This window comes from Garra rufa, chromosome 19, assembly GCF_049309525.1.
Source record: "Garra rufa chromosome 19, GarRuf1.0, whole genome shotgun sequence".
NCBI lineage: Eukaryota > Metazoa > Chordata > Actinopteri > Cypriniformes > Cyprinidae > Garra > Garra rufa.
In genome coordinates, this window is record NC_133379.1 from 34,355,022 (window position 1) to 34,377,122 (window position 22,101).

Consider the following 22,101-nt stretch of genomic DNA (forward strand, 5'->3'; position numbering starts at 1 on the left):
TATCGAGTCATGCGACCACGGTAGTATCGAAAAAATTTGCTATTGCGGTACGACGGTATTTACAATACCGTTACATCCCTAATATATATATATAATTTTTTTTATTTAGATGTTTTAAAGTATTTATATATTTGTTAAATATATGTTTTATATATATTTGTATATAAAATATATTAGAAAAAAAATACATTTTTTTATGTTATATTTTTCAAATTAATTATATAGGAAAATATTTATATATATTTATTTTTTTATATACTATAAATTTGTATATAACATATATTAGAAAAAAATATAGATTGTTTTTTATTTATTATTTTTCAATTAAATTATATAGGAAAATATTTTTAATATATATTTGTAATATATAATAATAAGGAAAAATTTGACTTAATTTTAGCTTTTAACCGGGTATTTATTTACATATTTTTATAATAAATATATTTAAATTTTTGATGCTGTTTAAATCTATATCATATTAAATCAAACATCTAAATCAAAACATGCAACTGAAAAGTAATTCTCAAGAGATTTTTCACATTTTAATGTGTGTGTGTGTATATATATATATATATATATATATATATATATATATATATATATATATATATATATATATATATAATTTGTTTATATTGTAAAATATATTTTTTACTTACATTAAGATGTATTTGTACACTTATTTAATTTTATGTATATCTATATATAACAGTATTTTACGCTAAAATGTACAATATTTAGATAAATTAAATTTGATATTTTATAAATAATTTATATATTTAAATTAAATTACATAGATTACATTACATTAAATATATAATATACATTTGTAATATACAATGAAGTTGGGCTTAATTGTAACTTTTAAAAGGGCATGTATTTACACATTTTATATGGAATACATTTATTTTAATGCTATTTGTATCCTTTTTTACATTTTTTATATTAAATCAAACTATCAAAATCTAAAACTGAAAAGTCAGTCTCAAGAAAGGGATTTTTCACATTTTAGCATATTGTCCAATGCACATGAGTTTTTTTTCTAGCCGTGATTTATTTTCCTCGTACGTCTTGCTTTCCTCAGCAGTTTGTGTCTGACTAGTTTCTTTTGGCTTTTTGGTTCCTCTAGGGCACCATTTTCCTACCTGGCAACAGAGTCACCGAACATCCCAGCAATGGGGATGAAGGCGGAAAGTTCCTATTTGAAGTCATCCCAGGTAAGGAGAAAGCTTTTTTTTTTTGGTACCGTGTCTGTTTTTGCAATGCAGAGTTTCTTAAGCTTTCATGATGGGACCGCAATGACCTCACTTGCTGTGCAGAGGTCTTCAAAGACATTCATCAGAGCTAATGAGAACAGATCGACGCTGGGCACCTCACTGACAAACACAGCTGAATCCTGACACTCCAGACACAACATATCACAGGAAATCTGTGTCATTTTAGTGGAACGCGCTCTTGCATTTGTAAACAATGCTCATTTATAAATCTTCCTGGCATCTTGTCATGTAAACCAGCCCGTGTGTTTTCAAATGGATCTCTCTTTATCCAAGTCTGTGGGTAATTTGTTTTCTCCCAAATGTAGTTCAGTGATGAATGATGCTGGATCTGGCACCTGCTGTAATTAGTTTACAGATCACACTCTTCTCTCTGTCTCTCTTCGGGCTCTGGTTGTGTTTGGAGAGGGCTCAGATAAAACACAGATGTCCCTCTCGTGCGGTGGGTGATGAATCACTGAGGACAGATGAGTGCTTGAGGATCAACAGAACTGCAGCGCTACTTCCTGCTCAGTTCTGGGGAACACTCTGATAACATACACACCTGAGCTTCAAACTAAATAAATGAGTGAAACAGACATAACACAGACACCTGCTTTCCAACAGCTGGAACTGTGGTACCACACACTCATACCACACTATATCAACATGTTATATTCGGCCTGCAAGATTTGGCCATCTCAAAGTATTGCGGTTGTAGAACTCACTTTTTCAGACATTTTTTTTTAATTTAAAAATAATGATATACATAAAAGCCTGTTTCCGCCGGTGAATAAAAAGTCAAAAAAGGTAATTGCAACTTTTTATCTCACAATAAAGTCACAATTCAGACTTTTTTTCTCAGAATTGTAAGTTTATATCTCACAGTTCAGACTTTATAACACACAATTGCGACTTATTAAGTTATTTGTGAGATGTAAACTTGCAATTCTCAGAACATCAGTCTTTTTTTTCCCGCTCAAAATTGTATTTTATAACTTGCAATGGCAAGTTTATGTCTCACAATTCTGAGAAAAAAGTCAGAATTGCGATACAAATTTGCATTTGCGAGAAAAAAAATGTCAGACTTGTGAGGGTTTTTTTCAATTCTGTCTTTATTTCTCGCAATTGTGAGTTTGTATCTTGCAATTCTAATAAAAAAGGCAGATTTGTGAGTTTGTATCTCACAATTCTGACTTATACTGTAACTTGCAACTCTGAGTTTATTTCTCACAATTCTGAGAAGAAACGTCATAATTGCATGATGAAAATCAATCAAAAACATGTTTGTATCTCACAATTCTGACCTTATAACTTGCAGTTTTGAGTTTATTTCTCACAATTCTGAGAAGAAAAGTCATAATTGCATGATGAAAGTCAATCAAAAACAAGTTTAAAAAAACTCATTGTGAGTTTCATTTCACAATTGTGTTTTAGTTTTTTGCAATTGTGAGTTTATATCTTGCAATTCTGATGAAAAAATCAAATTTGTGAGTTTATAACTTGCAATTCTGACTTTATAACTCACAGTTCTGACTTCATAACTTGTTTTTCTCTCACTGAAAGCCATAATTGCATGAAAAAAGCAGAATTACAAGATACAAACTCACATTTGCAAGGAAAAAATTCATAATTTTTAGTTTTTAACTCGCAATTGTGTTCATATCTTGCACTTCTGATGAAGTCAGATTTGTGGGTTTATATCTTGCAAGTCTGATAAAAAAAGTCAGATTTGAGAGTTTATATTACAATTCTGATAAAAAAGTACGATTTATGAGTTTATAACTCACAATTCTGGATTTATAACCCGCAATTGTGAGTTTTTATCTCACAATTATGAGAAAAAGCCATAATTGCATGAAAAAATTATAATTATGAGATGCAAACTCACATTTGTGAGAAAAAAGTCATAATTGTGAGTTTTTATCTCACAATCCTGTCTTAGTTTCTTGCATTTGTGTTTTTATCTTGCAATTCTGACAAAAAAAGTCAGATTTGTGAGTTTATATCTTGCAATTATGATAAAAAGTGTATAATTTGTAAGTTTATATCTCACAGTTCAGACTTTATAACACACATTTGCGACTTAAGTTATTTGTGAGATGTAAACTTGCAATTCTCAGAACATCAGTCTTTTTTTTCCGCTCAAAATTGTATTTTATAACTTGCAATGGCAAGTTTATGTCTCACAATTCTGAGAAAAAAAGTCAGAATTGCGATACAAATTTGCATTTGCGAGAAAAAAAATGTCAGACTTGTGAGGGTTTTTTGCAATTCTGTCTTTATTTCTCGCAATTGTGAGTTTGTATCTTGCAATTCTAATAAAAAAGGCAGATTTGTGAGTTTGTATCTCACAATTCTGACTTATACTGTAACTTGCAACTTTGAGTTTATTTCTCACAATTCTGAGAAGAAAAGTCATAATTGCATGAAAATCAATCAAAAACATGTTTGTATCTCACAATTCTGACCTTATAACTTGCAGTTTTGAGTTTATTTCTCACAATTCTGAGAAGAAAAGTCATAATTGCATGATGAAAGTCAATCAAAAACAAGTTTAAAAAAACTCATTGTGAGTTTCATTTCACAATTGTGTTTTAGTTTTTTGCAATTGTGAGTTTATATCTCGCACTTCTGATAAAGTCAGGTTTGTGAGTTTATAACTTGCAATTCTGACTTTATAACTCACAGTTCTGACTTCATAACTTGTTTTTCTCTCACTGTTCTGACAAAAAGCCATAATTGCATGAAAAAAGCAGAATTACAAGATACAAACTCACATTTGCAAGGAAAAAATTAATAATTTTTAGTTTTTAACTCGCAATTGTGTTCATATCTTGCACTTCTGATGAAGTCAGATTTGTGGGTTTATATCTTGCAAGTCTGATAAAAAAAGTAAGATTTATGAGTTTATAACTCACAATTCTAGATTTATAACCCGCAATTGTATATTTTTTATCTCACAATTATGAGAAAAAGCCATAATTGCATGAAAAAATTATAATTATGAGATGCAAACTCACATTTGTAAGAAAAAAGTCATAATTGTGAGTTTTTATCTCACAATCCTGTCTTAGTTTCTTGCATTTGTGTTTTTATCTTGCAATTATGATAAAAAGTGTATAATTTGTAAGTTTATATCTCACAGTTCAGACTTTATAACACACATTTGCGACTTATTAAGTTATTTGTGAGATGTAAACTTGCAATTCTCAGAACATCAGTCTTTTTTTTCCGCTCAAAATTGTATTTTATAACTTGCAATGGCAAGTTTATGTCTCACAATTCTGAGAAAAAAAGTCTATTTTTGCGATACAAATTTGCATTTGCGAGAAAAAAAATGTCAGACTTGTGAGTTTTTTTGCAATTCTGTCTTTATTTCTCGCAATTGTGAGTTTGTATCTGCAATTCTAATAAAAAAAGGCAGATTTGTGAGTTTGTATCTCACAATTCTGACTTATACTGTAACTTGCAACTTTGAGTTTATTTCTCACAATTCTGAGAAGAAAAGTCATAATTGCATGATGAAAATCAATCAAAAACATGTTTGTATCTCACAATTCTGACCTTATAACTTGCAGTTTTGAGTTTATTTCTCACAATTCTGAGAAGAAAAGTCATAATTGCATGATGAAAATCAATCAAAAACAAGTTTAAAAAAACTCATTATTGTGAGTTTCATTTCACAATTGTGTTTTAGTTTTTCGCAATTGTGAGTTTGTATCTTGCACTTCTGATGAAGTCAGATTTGTGAGTTTATATCTTGCAAGTCTGATAAAAAAAGTCAGATTTGAGAGTTTATATTACAATTCTGATAAAAAAAGTACGATTTATGAGTTTACAACTCACAATTCTTGATTTATAACCCGCAATTGTGAGTCTTTATCTCACAATTATGAGAAAAAGCCATACTTGCATGAAAAAATTATAATTATGAGATGCAAACTCACATTTGTGAGAATAAAGTCATAATTGTGAGTTTTTATCTCACAATCCTGTCTTAGTTTCTTGCATTTGTGTTTTTATCTTGCAATTCTGACAAAAAAAAGGTCAGATTTGTGAGTTTATATCTCACAATTCCGATAAAAAGGTCAGATTTGTGAGTTTATATCTTGCAATTATGATAAAAAGTGTATAATTTGTAAGTTTATATCTCGCAATTCTGACTTTATAACTCGCAATCGCAATTTTTTTATTTGTAACAATTCTGTTTCTCGCAATTGTGAGTTTGTTTGTCGCACTTCTGATAAAGTCAGATTTGTGAGTTTATAACTCACGATTCTGATACAAAATGTCAGATTTGTGAGTTAATATTTCGTAATTCTGATAAAAAAAAGTCAGATTTCTCAGTTTATATCCTGCAATTCTTACTTTATAACTCACAGTAGCAAGTTTATATTACAATTCTGAAAAAAATATAATAATTGCACGAAAAAAGGTGGAACTGCAAGACACAAACTCGCATTTGTGAGAAAAAATGACAGAATTGCAAGTTTTTGTCTTGCAGTTGTGAGTTTATATCTCACACTTCTGATTTAAAAATGTAAGATTTGTGAGTTTATATCTCGCAATTCCTAGAAAAAGTCAGAATTGTGAGATAAGTCACAATTTTTTATTCAGTGGTGGAAACAGGCCATAATATACAGTATACTGCCAGTGTAAAATCCTTTTTGTAACCCAGGACATCTGAAAACCCTTAAATGTTGAATTCCTGTTTTCTCTTCCTCTGTGCTTAAATTGCACAGGAGCATCAGAGTAAAGTAGGTGTATTCTGGAAACTTGACGAATCATATGTTTCCCAGCAGTCAGAGTGTTTCTGAGAGGAGTGACAGCAGATGTTATCAGAAACAGACAATGATAGATCTGCTCTCAGGTGGGTCTGCGAGATCACATGACTATACGCTCTAATCTACCTGCTGTGGGTGGAGAGCAGACAGAGCGAAAACAATTATCTTGACAGCACTCAATACCAATAACAGTTTGTTCGCTCTTCACATCATTTATCTGTTTCTTGGCTGTGGGCATACTACATATTTTAAGTCTCCTGAGCTGTGAAAGAACATCCTGAATGATAAAACAGAGGATGATTTTTACTGTGATGTTCACATTATCTTCTTTGCTGGAGTAAGCCGTGTCTGTTGTCGTCTGTGTACGGTGACGCACGTGAGCACACTGTGTCTTTGTTTCCAGGCTTGTGACCTTGTAAGAAGGCAAAAAGCTAGTTTTAGGTCTTTGTAATTTTACTTTCAAAATCACTGCAGAGCCTTGGACCTTTATCTGCTGCGACACTGTGGCATTTGCATCAATAGGGCCTTTTTGCGGACTAGATTAATATGACACAGCTCATTGCCTACTGACCCTGTCATCACAATCTTTTTATTAGTCATGCCGGTAAATGCCACATTGTATCTGTCACCAAAATCATCACAAATGAGTTCCTATGTGCTGGCTGAGCAACTGCGGTTGAGATAAATGGGAACGCTAACGGATAGCTCCAGGTATTCCGCTTCTCTGGCCTGCGTGTAGAAATCCATCCTGTCCTGTGTTTCCCCCGCAGACAGCCGTGAGATTGTGCGTACTCTGTCAGAAAACAGCAGAAACAGAGATTTATAGCACGTTTTCAGCTCTTTGGAAGCGCAGCATGGCTCCAACTGTCCTGCCAGCTGACTGTGAAAAACCAGAGCCGTTGTTCAGCGTGTCAGTCTTAGATGAAGGCGTTTAGAAGTGATTCCATGCTTACGTGCACTTTTCCATACATTAGCCTTTTATCATCTTTATTCCATTTATTTCATTGTTCGTCTCAGCAGTATTCTGGAATATTTTAAGCATCAGTTTTTTGCTGCATAGGCTATGAAATCACTTGTCCTTGAAAAAGGCTTTTTGGAGGTAATGTTGTACAGCTCAGTTCATAAAAGAGGGTTGTTAAAAGTGCATTTAATTTCCTCTCGTCTTTCATAAATACAGATGGGAGTGTTTTGTGCAGGGATAACATGGGCTGAATTTCAATTTGGTTATCGTCATCTGTTAATTTAGTTTTTGTGTGTGTGTACCGTTGATTCAGAGCTGAAGCATGCACTTTTTTTTGCAATGATATACAACATGATGGGCAATTCTACTCTTTATTATAGGATAGCTTTCTTAAAGGTCCCATATTGTCAAAATCGAAATTTCCTGGCAAAGATGTGACGTCCGATCTGCTCAGTCACCGCCTTCAGTCACTACCCCGAAACAGTCACTCGTTTCGTTTTTGAATGAATCAGTGTTTTGAACGCACTGGCTAAATATTGAATCACTTATAAATTAATCAGCGAATCACTCATGAATGATTCTGTGTTTTTGAATTAATCATTTGAGCAAACAATTCAGTGATTCAAATACGGTCACTCGTTTCGTTTTCGAAATAATCAGTGTTTTTAACGCATTGGCTGAATGATTTATTGACTCACTCATGAAAATAGTTTCTTTTTTTTTTTCAACTAATCATTTGAGACAATGATTCAGTGACTCGTTCATTAATTAGCATTTTTGGACAATCGGTTGAATGAGCGTGTATCTCATTAACACAGTCATTTATCGCCACCTGCAAGTGTAACGATGTAACTGGAAGAAATAGTGTTATTTTGTATATCGTTTTAGTACTGCAGCTTCTGGGGGATATAGAATTATTAACTTGAGATTCACTAAATCACATACATATTCAGCTCACATTATAATTTGAGCAAATGATTCAAATACAGTTACTCGTTTCATGTATGTGTAAATCACATACATATTCAGCTCACATTCTTGAATTAATTTTTGACTGATACCACAGTTTGTGAGAATAATTGCTCTTATACAATACAAAAGGTCAATATGCAAGAAATTACTATTGAGAAACTTATATTTTAAACACAAAATTACAAAACTTAGCCTATACTTACAGAAATAGTTCCAAACGAAGCCAATAGCAGGATGAACCGAGCAAAATTGCGTTTCAGAATGAATCATCGGTTCTTGAATGAATCATTTGAGCAAACGATTCAATGATTCAAATACAGTCACTCGTTTAGTTTTGAATGAATCAGTGTTTTGAACGCACTGGCTAAATGATTTATTGACTCGCTCATGAAAATACTCACTTGTTTTGTTCCTAGTGTTTCTGAACGAATCGTTTGAGAGAATGATTTAGTCGCTCGCTCTTAAATTAGCATTTTTGAATCATTGGTTGAATGAACAGTTCATCGAATCTGAACACAATAATTTATCGCCAGCTGCTGGTGTAACGATGTTATTGGAAGAAATAGTGTTATTTTGTACCATTGTAGTACCATAGCTTTAGCGAATTATTGAGTACGAACTTGAGATTCATTGACACATTCGGCTCACATTCTTGGATTCTATTTTGATTTTGACCGAAACAACAGTTTGTGAGAATAATTGCTTTTATACAGTACAAAAGGTCAATAAACAAGAAATTAGTATTGAGAAACTTACATTTTAAACACAAAATTACAATACTTAGCCTACTTACAGAAAGTTCCAAACGAAGCCAATAGCAGGATGAACCGAGCAAAATTGCGTTTCAGAATGAATCAGCGGTTTTCAAATGAGCAAACGATTCAATGATTCAAATACGGTCACTCGTTTAGTTTTGAATGAATCTGTGGTTTAAACGCATTGGCTAAATGCTTTACTGACTCGCGCGTGAAAATACTCGCTTGTTTTGTTCCTAGTGTTTCTGAACAAATCATTTGAGAGACTGATTCAGTGACTCGCTCATAAATTAGCATTTTTAAACAATCGGTTGAATGAACGAATGAAATGTCTCTCATGAACACAATCATTTATCATCACCTGCTGGTGTAACAATGTTATCGGAAGAAATAGTGTTATTTTGTACCATTGTAGTACCATAGCTTTAGCAAATTATTGAGTACGAACTTGAGATTCACTGACGCATTCAGCTCACATTCTTGGATAAATTTTTGACTAATACAGCATTTTGTGAGAACAACTGCTTTTATACAGTACAAAAGGTCAGTAAACAAGAAATTAGTATTGAGAAACTTCAAATAGAGTCTGTGGTTTAAACGCATTGGCTAAATGCTTTATTGACTCACGCATAAAAATACTTGCTTGTTTTGTTCCTAGTGTTGCTGAATAAATCGTTTGAGAGAATGATTCAGTGACTCGCGAACTGTTTCAGAATGAATCAGAGGTTTTGAATCAGTCAGTTTTGAATTGAATCAGTTTTGAACGCATTTATTGACTCAATCATGAAAATACTCACTGTAGTACCATGGCTTTTGGGATATGCAGAATAATTGAGTATGAACGTGAGATTCACTGAATCACATACACATTCAGCTCGCATTCCTGGATTAATTTTTGACTGATACAGCAGTGCTTATCAATATAAATTACGTTATCTTTCTGTTAGGGCGAAATGTTCATTTCGAAGTTTCCTCAGTATTGGGATTCCTATCCAATTTCACAGGTCTGTTGCTTTGGATTTCAGACCACTGAGAGAAAATAGAGTACCTCATGAAGGCAAAATTGGATTTTAATTAAACCTTTTTTCTTGGAAGTTTTAATATGTGGGGTTCAAATTTGCTCCATCTGTTGCTGCAGTCGACCAGCTCGCAATATGTTTCTCTATCACGCAGACAAATCTACTGTCATAATAATGTGAATAATTACTTTGCTGGCCCAGCCAACACCAGAATGAAATATCAGACCTGGTTTCTCAGTTCCACAGCACGACCAATTTAAAGCAGATTTTTCAGAAAAAGCAAATTAAAATAAACGCTAAACTGACAATGTTGTTTCATAACTCCAAACCACACAAAAAATGTCTCCTGCCTCATAATCTTTAATCAACTCCGCATCTGGACCACTGTTTACTCACTGATCCTTTATTTATCAACTTCTAATTTATTTATAACTCACTGACGTCCAATGAATTGGGATAATAATGGGGAACTGAGAAAGTCGAGCTAAAAGTTTGTGCAACCACAAGACCTTACAAGATGAAGTGGGTTGAAGAGCATTTCTTCTCTTTTTGCAGGAATAGCTGTGAAATAGTTGAGGCTGAAATGCAAATAATCCCTCTGAGATTGTATCTAGTGGTTTGTGTGTTTATCATGAAGGTCGTAAAAAAAGAGTTTTTGTTTCACAGACTTGAGTGGGAGTTCACAAAGGGAGAAACCTACAGATGGGGAAATTAACCTGTGTGGTTACAGAGAACACCTGCAGAATCATCAACTGAGACTGAGAACAATCCCACATGTTGATTGCTTTCTTTCGTTTCTTCTTTTCTGTCTTTCTGTCTTCTTTCTCTTCTGTCAGTTGTCCTCCACTGACCCATTAGATTGTCCTCTGTTCTTTCAATAGTTCCTTCAGTCTTTCCTTCAGCTGTTTTCTTTCTTTCTTTCTTTCTTTCTTTCTTTCTTTCTTTCTTTCTTTCTGGTTATTTTTTTTTTGATTGTTCAGTGTTCAATTGACTCATTTGAATATTAAATTTTTAGTTCAGTAGTTACTTCATTTCTTTCTTTCTTTCTTTCTTTCTTTCTTTCTTTCTTTCTTTCTTTCTTTCTTTCTTTCTTTCTTTCTTTCTTTCTTTCTTTCTCTTGTTCATACAGTTGTTTGTTTGTTCATGTTTGTACACTTGTTTGTTCAGTGTTTAATTGACTCATTTGATTATTCCATCGTTTGTTCACTAGTTACTTTATTTTTCTTTTTTCTTTCTTTCACTCAATTATTTGTTCGCTTGTACACTTGTTTGTTCTTTAGCTTGTTCATGTTTGTACACTTATTTGTTCAGTCCTCCATTCCATTGTTCATTCTTTCATCTCTTTTCTTTTTTTGTCTTTTTCCCTTCTTTCTCTGTTTTTCCTTTTTTCCTCTTTTTCTTTCTGTCCATTTCTTGTTCCCTTGTTCATTTGTTTGTGCTCAATTGATCATTTGATTGTTCATTCAGTAGTTATTTCATTCAATCATTTTCATTCTTTCTTCATCTATTTTATACGCTCTTTCTTTAGTTCTTCCTTTCTTTCTTGTGCTCATGTTTGTTTGCTTGTTTGTTTAGTTTTCATTTGACTCATTTGATTATTCATTCAGTAGTTATTTCATTCTTTAATTTATTTGTTTGTCTGCTTGTTCATATGTTTGTACATTTGTTTGGTTCAGTGTTCAGTTTGACTCATTTGATTGTTTCATTGTTTGTTCAGTAGTTTTTATTTCTTTCTTTTGTTTGTTTGTTTCTTTTCTTTCTTTCTTTCATTCAATTGTTTGTTTGCTTGTTCATTTGTTTGTTTGCTTGCTTGTTTACATGTTTGTTCAGTGTTCAGGTGACTCATTTGATTATTTCAATGTTCATTCACTATAGTTCATTTTTCTTTCTTTTGTTCATTCAATTGTTTGTTTGCTTGTTCATATGTTTGTTTGTTCAGTGTTCAATTGACTCATTTGATTATTTCATTGTTCGCTCAATAGTCATTTCATTTTTCTTTTCTTCTTTCTTTTTTTGTTCATTCATTTGTTTGCTCGTTAGCTTGTCCATGTTTGTTTGGTTCAGTTGAGTCATTTGATTATTAATTTGTTCATTCAATAGTTACCTAATTTTTCTTTCTTTCTTTCTTTCTTTCTTTCTTTCTTTCTTTCTTTCTTTCTTTCTTTCTTTCTTTCTTTCTTTCTTTCTTTCTTTCTTTCTTTCTTATTTTTTTTTCAATTGTTCATTTATTTGTTTGTTTGCTTATTCATGTTTGTATGCTTTTTTGTTCAGTGTTCAGTTGACTTACATTGTTTGTTTAGTAGTTATTTTTTCTTTTTTCTCGTTCTTTCTTTCTTTCTTTTGTTCATTAAATTGTTTGCTTGTTCGTTAGCTTGTTCATGTTTGTAAGCTTGTTTGATTTAATAGTTAATTCACTCTTTCCATTCTTTCTTCATCTAATTTATCTTACGCTCTTTCTTTAGTTCTTACTTTTGTTTGCTCATTCAATTGTTCGTTTACTTGTTCATATCTTTGCTCTTTCTCTTATTCTCCTTTCACTTTTCCCTTTCTTTCTCTTTTGTCCCTTTTTCTCTTTGTTTCTCTTTGATTTTGTCATTTTCTTCTTTCATTCATTCAGTTGTTCAGTTTGTTCATTCACTTGTAACTTTTTTTTCGTTCTGTCTTTCTCCTATCTGACCTACTTAAATGAGAGTGTAATAAAGCGATTGTTGAATCTCCTGCGGCAAACTGTTTTTCTCACCTTGAGATTGACTTAATTACAGCACAACACGGCTCCCTCACATGCACTGGCAGGACCAGGTGACTTCCAGGAAGCAGTGTGTGGTTTAAAACATGGAGGATGTGAGATTTATGAGAGCTGGAATCTCATTTTGAAGATGAATGTCAAAGTCAGGGTCAAAAAGCTACAGCAACCGCAGGACTCTGGGTCAGTGCTGTACAGCCATAGTGGCTCCAACAAAGAGAAAGTTAATACACTTGTACATTTATTTCATTATTTACCCAAAAATCAGTTCAACTAATTTAGCATTTTTTATTGAGATAATATTTGTTAATGTTATTATGATTAATGAATGTTATTCATTACGTTCCTCTGTTTTTCCACAAGTGGTCTGACTCTCTTCGGGTCTCCGCTGACATGAACCCGTGTAGAATTACAGCAGCAGTTAATCAGTGTTTTAATTGGACGTCTATCGTCAGGGGGTCCGAGGGTGACTGAGAGGAATCCGGGGGCTTTTGTCTGAAGGTCGTGGCTGCTCTGCTGTGCTGTTTATTTACGCTCTTGTTGCTGTCTGTACTGTATGTCTTCGCAGCGGAGAACGAGTCGTGTCCTCTCGTTTACCGCCGACTGTTCAGACGTTATTCTTTGACTTGATCGCTGGTAATTTGCATGCCAATTTATTTCACATTTAGCTTCGACTCCCTGCCAGGACGGTCCTAATGTAGCGAGAATCACAAACAAACCCAGTTAGACTAATGTATGCTGCGTCAGATGCAGATTTCACTTGCCAGCACTGGTTCAAATCCAGGTACAACATTTTACTAGATATTTAACTATTAGTTAAATACTATAACTTCTAGTTCTTGCAGTTGCAGTGTATACTTAGTTGTGCTATCCCTCATAAACCAGCATAACCTGGTTTGCTGGACTGGATTTATAGGGTTTTAGAGCCATTTTCAGCTGGACAGGCAAAAAAAAACAGTTTACCCAGTTTACTTTTAGTTTAGGCTGTTTTTGTTCTGCAAAGATTACAACTTTTTTTTAAACCAAAAAATTTAATTCATTCTCTCTAGCATATAAAAATGTAAAATATGACCAGACTGCAGTCATAATCCATTACAATCAGCTTTGAAATCAGAATTCTATCATTGTCTAAAATTCAGGTTCTGCCAATGATAATGTCAAATGCTTACATGCTGCATTGTGATTGGTTGCATTGTACAGTCAAGATAAAAATCCATACAAAAAAGTTTTAAAATTCAAACCTTCATACATTCAAAAACATGAACACTGTTCTTTTGTATTTCCTTTGGAAAATGTTGCCTCAGTTTGTACAATGTTTTTTTTAACTCACAATGAACTGGTTTTAGCTGGCTTTTGCTAAATGAACTTGCTTTAACTGGTTATTAGCTGTTTTTTCCCCCTAAAATAGCTGGTTGTAGCTGGTTTTGGCTAAATGAACTGGTTTTAGCTGTTTTTATTTATTTATTTTTGAGCTTTTTTGCTAAATCATCTGGTTTTAGGCTTTTTTTTTGCTAAATTAGCTGATTTCAGATAATAAACCTGTCCATTTAGAAGAAAAAAAAACTGCTTAAAACCAGCTCATTCATGGAAAAATCTGCAAAAAAATAAGCTAGAACCAGCTAAAAGCAGCTGATTTAACAAAAATTAAGCCAGTTAATTTAGCGAAGACCAGCTAAAACCAGTTAATTTAGAAAAAAAACAGCAAAAAAAAAAAAAAAAAAAACAGCTAAAACCAGTTCATTTACTAAAAACCTGTTTAACAAAAACAGCTAAAATTAGCTAAAACAAGTTCATTTAGCAAAGACCATTTAAAAACAGTTAATTTAGAAAAAAAACAACAACAAAAAAACAGCTAAAACCAACATATTAGGGAAAAATAAGATAAAACCGAAAAAAGTTTTTTATCACATGGTTTTAGCTGTTTTTTTTTTTTTGTTGTTTTTTTTGTTAAATGTGCTGGTTTTAGTTGATTTTTAGCTGGTTTTCCCTAAATGTGCTGTCTTTGCTAAATGAACTGGGTTAAGCTGTTTTTTAGCCTTTCTTTTGCTAAATCAACTGGCTTAAGCTGGTTTTTTTGTTTGTTTGTTTTTTGTTAAATTAACTAGTTTTAGCTGGTTTTGTAGCTTTTTTGCTAAATCGTCTGGTTTTGACTAGTTTTAAGATTTTTTTTTACTAAATTAGCTGATTTTAGCTGTTTTTTTTTAAATAAATCAAGTGGTTTTAGTTTACTTTTAGCTGGTTTTCCCTAATGTGTTGGTTTTAGCTGGTTTTTAGTTGTTTTTTCCCAAAATAACCGGTTTTAAATGGTCTTTGCTAAATGAACTTGTTTTAGCAAATTTTAGCTGTGTTTGTTAAACAGGTTTGCTAAATAACTGGTTTTAGCTGGGGTTTTTTTTCGAAATTAACTGGTTTTAGCTGGGTTTTCGCTAAATGAACTTGTTTTAACTGGTTATTAGCTGTTTTTTTCCCTAAAATAGCTGGTTTTAGCTGGTTTTGGCTAAATGAACTGGTTTTAGCTGTTTTTATTTATTTATTTTGAGCTTTTTTGCTAAATCATCTGGTTTTAGGCTTTTTTTTTTTGCTAAATTAGCTGATTTCAGATAATAAACCTGTCCATTTAGAAGAAAAAAAACTGCTTAAAACCAGCTCATTCATGGAAAAACCAGCAAAAAAATAAGCTAGAACCAGCTAAAAGCAGCTGATTTAACAAAAATTAAGCCAGTTAATTTAGCGAAGACCAGCTAAAACCAGTTAATTTAGAAAAAAAACAGCAAAAAAAAAAAAAAACAGCTAAAACCAGTTCATTTACTAAAAACCTGTTTAACAAAAACAGCTAAAATTAGCTAAAACAAGTTCATTTAGCAAAGACCATTTAAAAACAGTTAATTTAGAAAAAAACAACAACAAAAAAAACAGCTAAAACCAACATATTAGGGAAAAATAAGATAAAACCGAAAAAAGTTTTTTATCACATGGTTTTAGCTGTTTTTTTTTTTGTTTGTTTTTTTTGTTAAATGTGCTGGTTTTAGTTGATTTTTAGCTGGTTTTCCCTAAATGTGCTGTCTTTGCTAAATGAACTGGGTTAAGCTGTTTTTTAGCCTTTCTTTTGCTAAATCAACTGGCTTAAGCTGGTTTTTTTTTTTTTTTTTTTGTTAAATTAACTAGTTTTAGCTGGTTTTGTAGCTTTTTTGCTAAATCGTCTGGTTTTGACTAGTTTTAAGATTTTTTTTACTAAATTAGCTGATTTTAGCTGTTTTTTGGCTTTTTTAAATAAATCAAGTGGTTTTAGTTTACTTTTAGCTGGTTTTCCCTAATGTGTTGGTTTTAGCTGGTTTTTAGTTGTTTTTTCCCAAAATAACCGGTTTTAAATGGTCTTTGCTAAATGAACTTGTTTTAGCTGTTTTTTTTTTTTCGAAATTAACTGGTTTTAGCTGTTTTTTCGCTAAATGAACTGGCTCAAGCTGTTTTTGTTAAATCAACTGGTTTTAGCTGGGTTTTAGTTTTTTATGCTAAATTAGCATAAATGAACTAATTTTAGTTGTTTTTTAGCTGGTTTTTCTAAATTAGCTGGTTTTAGCTGCATGTTTTTTAGAGTTTTTTTTAATCATCTGATTTTAGCTGGTTGTAGCTTATTTTTAGCTGTTTTTTCATAAATGTGCTGGTTTTAAGCAGTTTTTTAGTGTTTTGTTTGTGAAATCAACTGGTTTTAGCTGGTTTTTAGCTTTTTATGCTAAAATAGCTAATTGATGGTGGGGTTTTTTGTAAATCAAGTAGATTTAGCAGGTTTTTTTTGTCAAATCAGCTGGTTTTAGCTGTTTTTTCCATTAATGTGCTGGTTTTAAGCTGTTTTTTAGTGTTTTGTTTGTGAAATCAACTGGTTTTAGCTGGTTTTTAGCTTTTTATGCTAAAATAGCTAATTGATGGTGGGGTTTTTTGTAAATCAAGTAGATTTAGCAGGTTTTTTTTGTCAAATCAGCTGGTTTTAGCTGTTTTTTCCATTAATGTGCTGGTTTTAAGCTGTTTTTTAGTGTTTTGTTTGTGAAATCAACTGGTTTTAGCTGTTTTTTAGCTTTTTATGCTAAATTAGCTGATTTTAGTTATTGTTGTTTTTTTATAAATCAAGTGGTTTTAGCAGGGTTTTTATTTTGTGTTAAATCAACTGGTTTTATCTGTTTTTTTAGCTTTTTATGCTAAATTAGCTGGTTTTAGTTATTGTTTTTTTTAATAAATCAAGTGGTTTTAGCAGGGTTTTTATTTTTTTGTTAAATCAGCTAATTTAAGCTTATTTTAGCAGTTTTTTCTGTAAATGTGCTGGTTTTAAGCTGCTTTTAGTGTTTTTGTTAAATCAACTGGTTTTAGCTGGTTTTTAGCTATTTATGCTAAATTAGCTGATTTTAGATATTTTTTCTATCTATCTATCTATCTATCTATCATTCTTTTAAAACTGCTAAGTTAAAACTTAACTATTTCAAACTGAAAACCTTCAAACTTCAAGCTTTTAAAACGTTCTGGCTAAGTTTGCTAAAGTTTGTTTACAAACCTTTTTATCTAATTTTAGTTCGGAATGGAATTGCATTTCAGCACATTAACGTCAAATATAAGTTACTAAAAAATACTATCCAGATAAATGCTGACTCAGCGCATATGATATGCTTTTTTTGTTTTCAGCTCACAACGTGTTCATTCTTAACCTGTCATGCCTCTCAGGTGTAATTTAAGTCTTTGGCGTGGGCAGGTGAGAGAAAAAGAGGGTGTTCGAGATGTACTTCTGCTGCATTATCATCATCTAATGTCACTCGGACCCCTCCTTGCGTATCTTGCGTGCTATAAGAAATGTGATACTCATAGGCATGTTGCCACAGGCTGTACATATATAATCAGAGACAAGGTGAAAGGTCATCCAGCATACCTTGGAAGTGGAACATAGCTGGCATTTCTGTCATTTTTGAGTTATTGGAGAATGTTGGCGTAGAGATACAGAAAAGTATTTAACTTATTACCAAAACCTATTTTCTGTCTGTTCAAATACTTGTCATTCTCTCTAGCACATAAAAAATGTCAAATATGCTGTCATAATCCATTGTAATCATCTTTAAAAAGTATACTTTTCCGTTCAAAATCTGTTTAATCAGAAACTTTTTAATAATACAAGGTTTTGGTACAGAGTTAACATTCAGTTTGAAACATCCTTGAAAATTTGCATTGGACCATTTCTAAAAAAACATCATTAAAGGAAGGAGAGAAAGTATATTTTAATGGCTAAAACATACCTGTAAAATATTTTCATTATTTTTCTCAGGATGTGTGCCATGTTTTTTTTCCTTGTGCATTTGTCACTATACATGGACTCACACAGGGAGGTTTTCACTTTTCTTTCACGGGGCAGGAAGAGCATGTAGTAATGCCTCTGGGTCACTGCCTTTGACCTCCATTTGTAACCTCTCCATAGCAACAGCAGATGACATGCAGCTCAATTAACCTTCAGCGGTTGCTGGTTAACACAGTGTAGGACTTTATTTTCTGTAGAATACGTCCTGGGTTTATTTTATTATTTTATTTTAGATTTTATTATTTTATTTTGTTTTATATATGTAATCTCATTTTTAATTGTGTTTTGTGTTCATTTTTGTTTTATTATTTTATTTTTAAATTTAATTTTAAGCCTTTTTATTTATTTTATTTTATTTATTTTTTATTTGATTTAATTGTTTTCATTTTTATTTTATTTTAAAATGTAATTTAATTTTTAATTTTGTTTTGTGTTAATTTTTATTTTGTTATTTTTTATTAAATTATTATTATTATTAATTGATGCAATTTTTTATTTTATTTGTTTTAAATTAATTTAAATCTATTTTTTTAATTTAATATTTAATTGTGTTTTTTTATTTTATTTATTAATGTCTAAATGTAACTTATTGTTTAATTGTTTTTTAAAATATTTTATTTAATTGTATTTATTTTTAAATTTAATTTAGATTTGTTTTAATTTATTTGTGTTTAATTTAGTTTTTTAAATATTGTTTTTATTATTTATATTTTATTTTATTTTATTTAAAATTTTATTTAATTTTGTTTTTATTTTATTTTAGCTATCATGAAGCATCATTCCAGGTGTTTTTTATTTTATTTTATTTATTTATTTATTTATTTTTTGAGGCGAAAAAACTTCAGTTGAAACCATAATCATGATTTGTGACATGTCTTGATTTTTTATTTTATTTGTTTTTAAATTTATTTAATTAGATTTGTTTCTAAATTTAATTTTTTTGTTTTCTTTTATTTTTTATTGTATTTCTTTTTACATTTATTTTATTTTATTATTTTTTTAATTTAATTTAATTTTGTTTTGTTTTGTTTTATTTTTTATTTTATTTAATTTCATTTAATTTATTAAAAAATATATTTTATTTTATTTTAGCTATCATATAATATTGACATTATTCCAGGTTTTTTTTAGTTTGAGAAAAAAAACAACCATAATCATGATTTGTGACAGATGTCTTGATCATAAAATCTTCAGACACCCTTGAAAGGCCCTCTGATCTGGCATATCCAAGACCGTGGGTTAATTTTCCATCTGTTCTGCCACTGTAAAAACTGTAAAAACCAAGTGTGAAATTCATATTTCACAGATGGCATCAGGAAAAACAATCAGAGCCACGTCTAGTGTATTCTATAGCCAAGGATCTCTCACTCCTGTCACATATTTTCAGCAGTGGGCTCGTAATATACAAACTGGATCCAAAAATGAACACTTGCCACCACTTTATGCCAATTTTAACTGCCACAAACCATATTTTAGGGTTAAGAATTAAAGGCTTTTCACAGATTTTACCTTTTTGAATTTTGCTGAAAAGCTTAAAGTTCACCTTTTGTGTTCAGAGCTTATTTTGCTTTTCAGTATGCAAGGCAGTTACATCCTGCATGGAAAAATGGTTTCAAGATTAGACAGACGAATGAAAGGCTGTGCCTTAAATGTGTTTATGTAACAACTTGTGCCTTGATAGGAAATAAAACGGCGGAACCATTTTCATGTGAAGGCGACAGACGGTTTGCATGTTTGCATTAAACACACACATGCAAATTTATCTTCATGCTACATAGCAATCTAACAAAGCCTCTCATTTCCATAAAGAAATGTTATTAGCAATATGCATTCAGGAACTTTTGATGAGAGTTTCTAGTCTGTTCAAATGTTTATTTTATGTGTTTTTAAATTTATTTGATTTATTTGTAAATATAATTAAATTTTTAATTGGGTTTTTATTTTTTTTATAATTTAAAATTTAATTTTGTTTTAATTTTTCTCTTTTAAAAATATTTTTATTTTATTTTTTATTGTGTTTTAAAATATATATTTTATTTTATTTATTTTTAAATTTATTTTAATTTTGTTTTGTTTTAATTTTTAGTTTTTAATTTTTGTTTTAATTAGCTATCATATAATATTGACATCATTCCACGTGTTTTAATTTTGAGAAAAACCATAATGATTTGTGACAGATGTCTTGATCATAAAATCTTCAGACACCCTTTAAATGCCCTCTGATCTAGCATATCCAAGACAGTGGGTTTTCGATGAGAGTTTCTAGTCTGTTCAAATGTTTATTTTATTGTTCTTAAATTTATTTTGTTTATTTTAAAGTTTAATGTAATTTTAATTGTGTTTTTATTTTTTATATTTTAATTGTTTTTTATTTTTATATTTTATTTAGTTTTAAATTTATTTTAATTTTAATTTTGTTTTAATTTCATTTTATTTTAGCTACCATATAATATTGACATAATTTATTTTTAAATTTAATTTAATTTTGTTTGAATTTTTATTTTTTTTAATTGAATTACATTTTTTTACTGTTTAATTTTTTTTATATTTTATTATTTTATTTTATTTAAAAATTTATTTTAATTTTGTTTGAATTTTTATTTTATTTTAGCCATCATATAATATTGACATCATTCCAGGTGTTTTTTTTTATTTTGAGAAAAACCATAATGATTTGTGACAGATGTCTTGATCATAAAATCTTCAGACACCCTTTAAATGCCCTCTGATCTAGCATTTCCAAGACAGTGGGTTTTCGATGAGAGTTTCTAGTCTGTTCAAATGTTTATTTTATTTGTTTACATTTTTTTTTTAATTTAATGTAATTTTTAATTGTTTAATTTTTTTATATATTTTTTTAATAATTTAATTTGATCTCTTTTAATTTTTTAATTGAATTTTTATTGTTTTATTTTTTTAATTATTTAATTATTTTATTTATTTTTTAATTTATTTTAATTTATTTGTATTTTATTTTATTTATTTTTTTAAATTGTATTTTAGCTAAATTTTAATTTTGTTTTAATTGTTTTATATATTGTTTTACATTTAAATTTATTTTATCTCTTTTAAATTGTTTTTATTTTATTTTTTTATTTATTTTTAAATTTATTTGAATTTAAATGCCCTTTAAATGCCCTCTGATCTGGCATATCCAAAACAGTGGATGAAAGTTTATAGTCTGTTCAACTGTTCAAAACACCATTACAGCCTTGAAAACAACTGAACAATGCATCTAAATGATTCAACTGAGTACTATGCTGAAACTGAAAATATCATTCTTGATATTTTCAAAAGCTTTGTTTGATGAGAAAAAGATGACCTTCTGGATATTTCACAGCTGTCCCGGAGAATGTTTCTGAAATGCGGGATGGTCTTTTGTGGCATTATTGTCCGTTCCAAACAGATGGAAAGTAGAAGAACTGTAATAGCCAAAGCTATGAAGGACCCCAAAGAGAATCAGAATGAACATCGGACAAACAAATTCCAGAAAGCTAAATCTGTCCTGCAAGAAGAGAAAGAGCGAGGGAGCTGTAATATGGAAGAAGACGGAACAAAGATGTCTATTGTCCTGACTGTGCAGACTGGCCCGCGTCCAGGTGTGTGCGGCCCGCTAAAGATGGCGTGAAGGAGCTCATTCGGGGCGTGAAACAAGCTGACCTTTACTCCCGTCTCCTCTGAATAAAGATACATGCTGCTGAGCTTCAGACTTAAAATGACTTGGAAACCATTGGTTCCTAAAATTAAACACGTAAGAGCCAATTGACTTTAAATGACAATTTACTTAACTGTCCAAAGCATTTTACTTCCCATTTGATGCTGTCATTGTAGTGATCCTGGTTGCGTTTATGGCATTTAAATGTAAGAATAAGAATTCATAGCAATATTTTAATTTTAATATATAATATATAATATTGTGTTGATTATGGTTCCAACATCCATCCCAAATGATGTTTAAATATGATTTAGCATTAGCTACAATTGGCGTCCAATGTGCCATACAACATTTTTTTTCTTTTTGTTAAATTTTATTTATTTTATTTTTTTTTTGGAAAAAGGCTACTTATTACAAAAAAAACTCTTTTGTGAATAAATATATTTTACTTAAATAAATTTTAACTTATTAATTAAATATTAATATGTATACATTTTTATTTTGTAATATATGCTTTTTTATTTTGGTAATATTTATTTATATTTGTATGTTATTTATTTTATGTGGATACAGTATATACTGTTTGACTATGAAAGCCCGTTTCAACTGCTGAGTAAAGAATAAAAA

At 30.6% G+C, this 22,101-nt stretch overlaps 1 protein-coding gene across 1 annotated transcript in view; it reads left to right on the plus strand.

The window, feature by feature from the left end:
• Positions 1 to 22,101, plus strand: part of arhgap24 (Rho GTPase activating protein 24) — a 230,588-nt gene that overhangs the window by 102,257 nt on the left and 106,230 nt on the right. Inside the window, exon 3 of the mRNA XM_073823895.1 lies at positions 1,130 to 1,217. Within this exon, the coding sequence (XP_073679996.1) occupies positions 1,130 to 1,217 (88 nt within the window). The remainder of the gene's footprint in view (positions 1 to 1,129; positions 1,218 to 22,101) is intronic.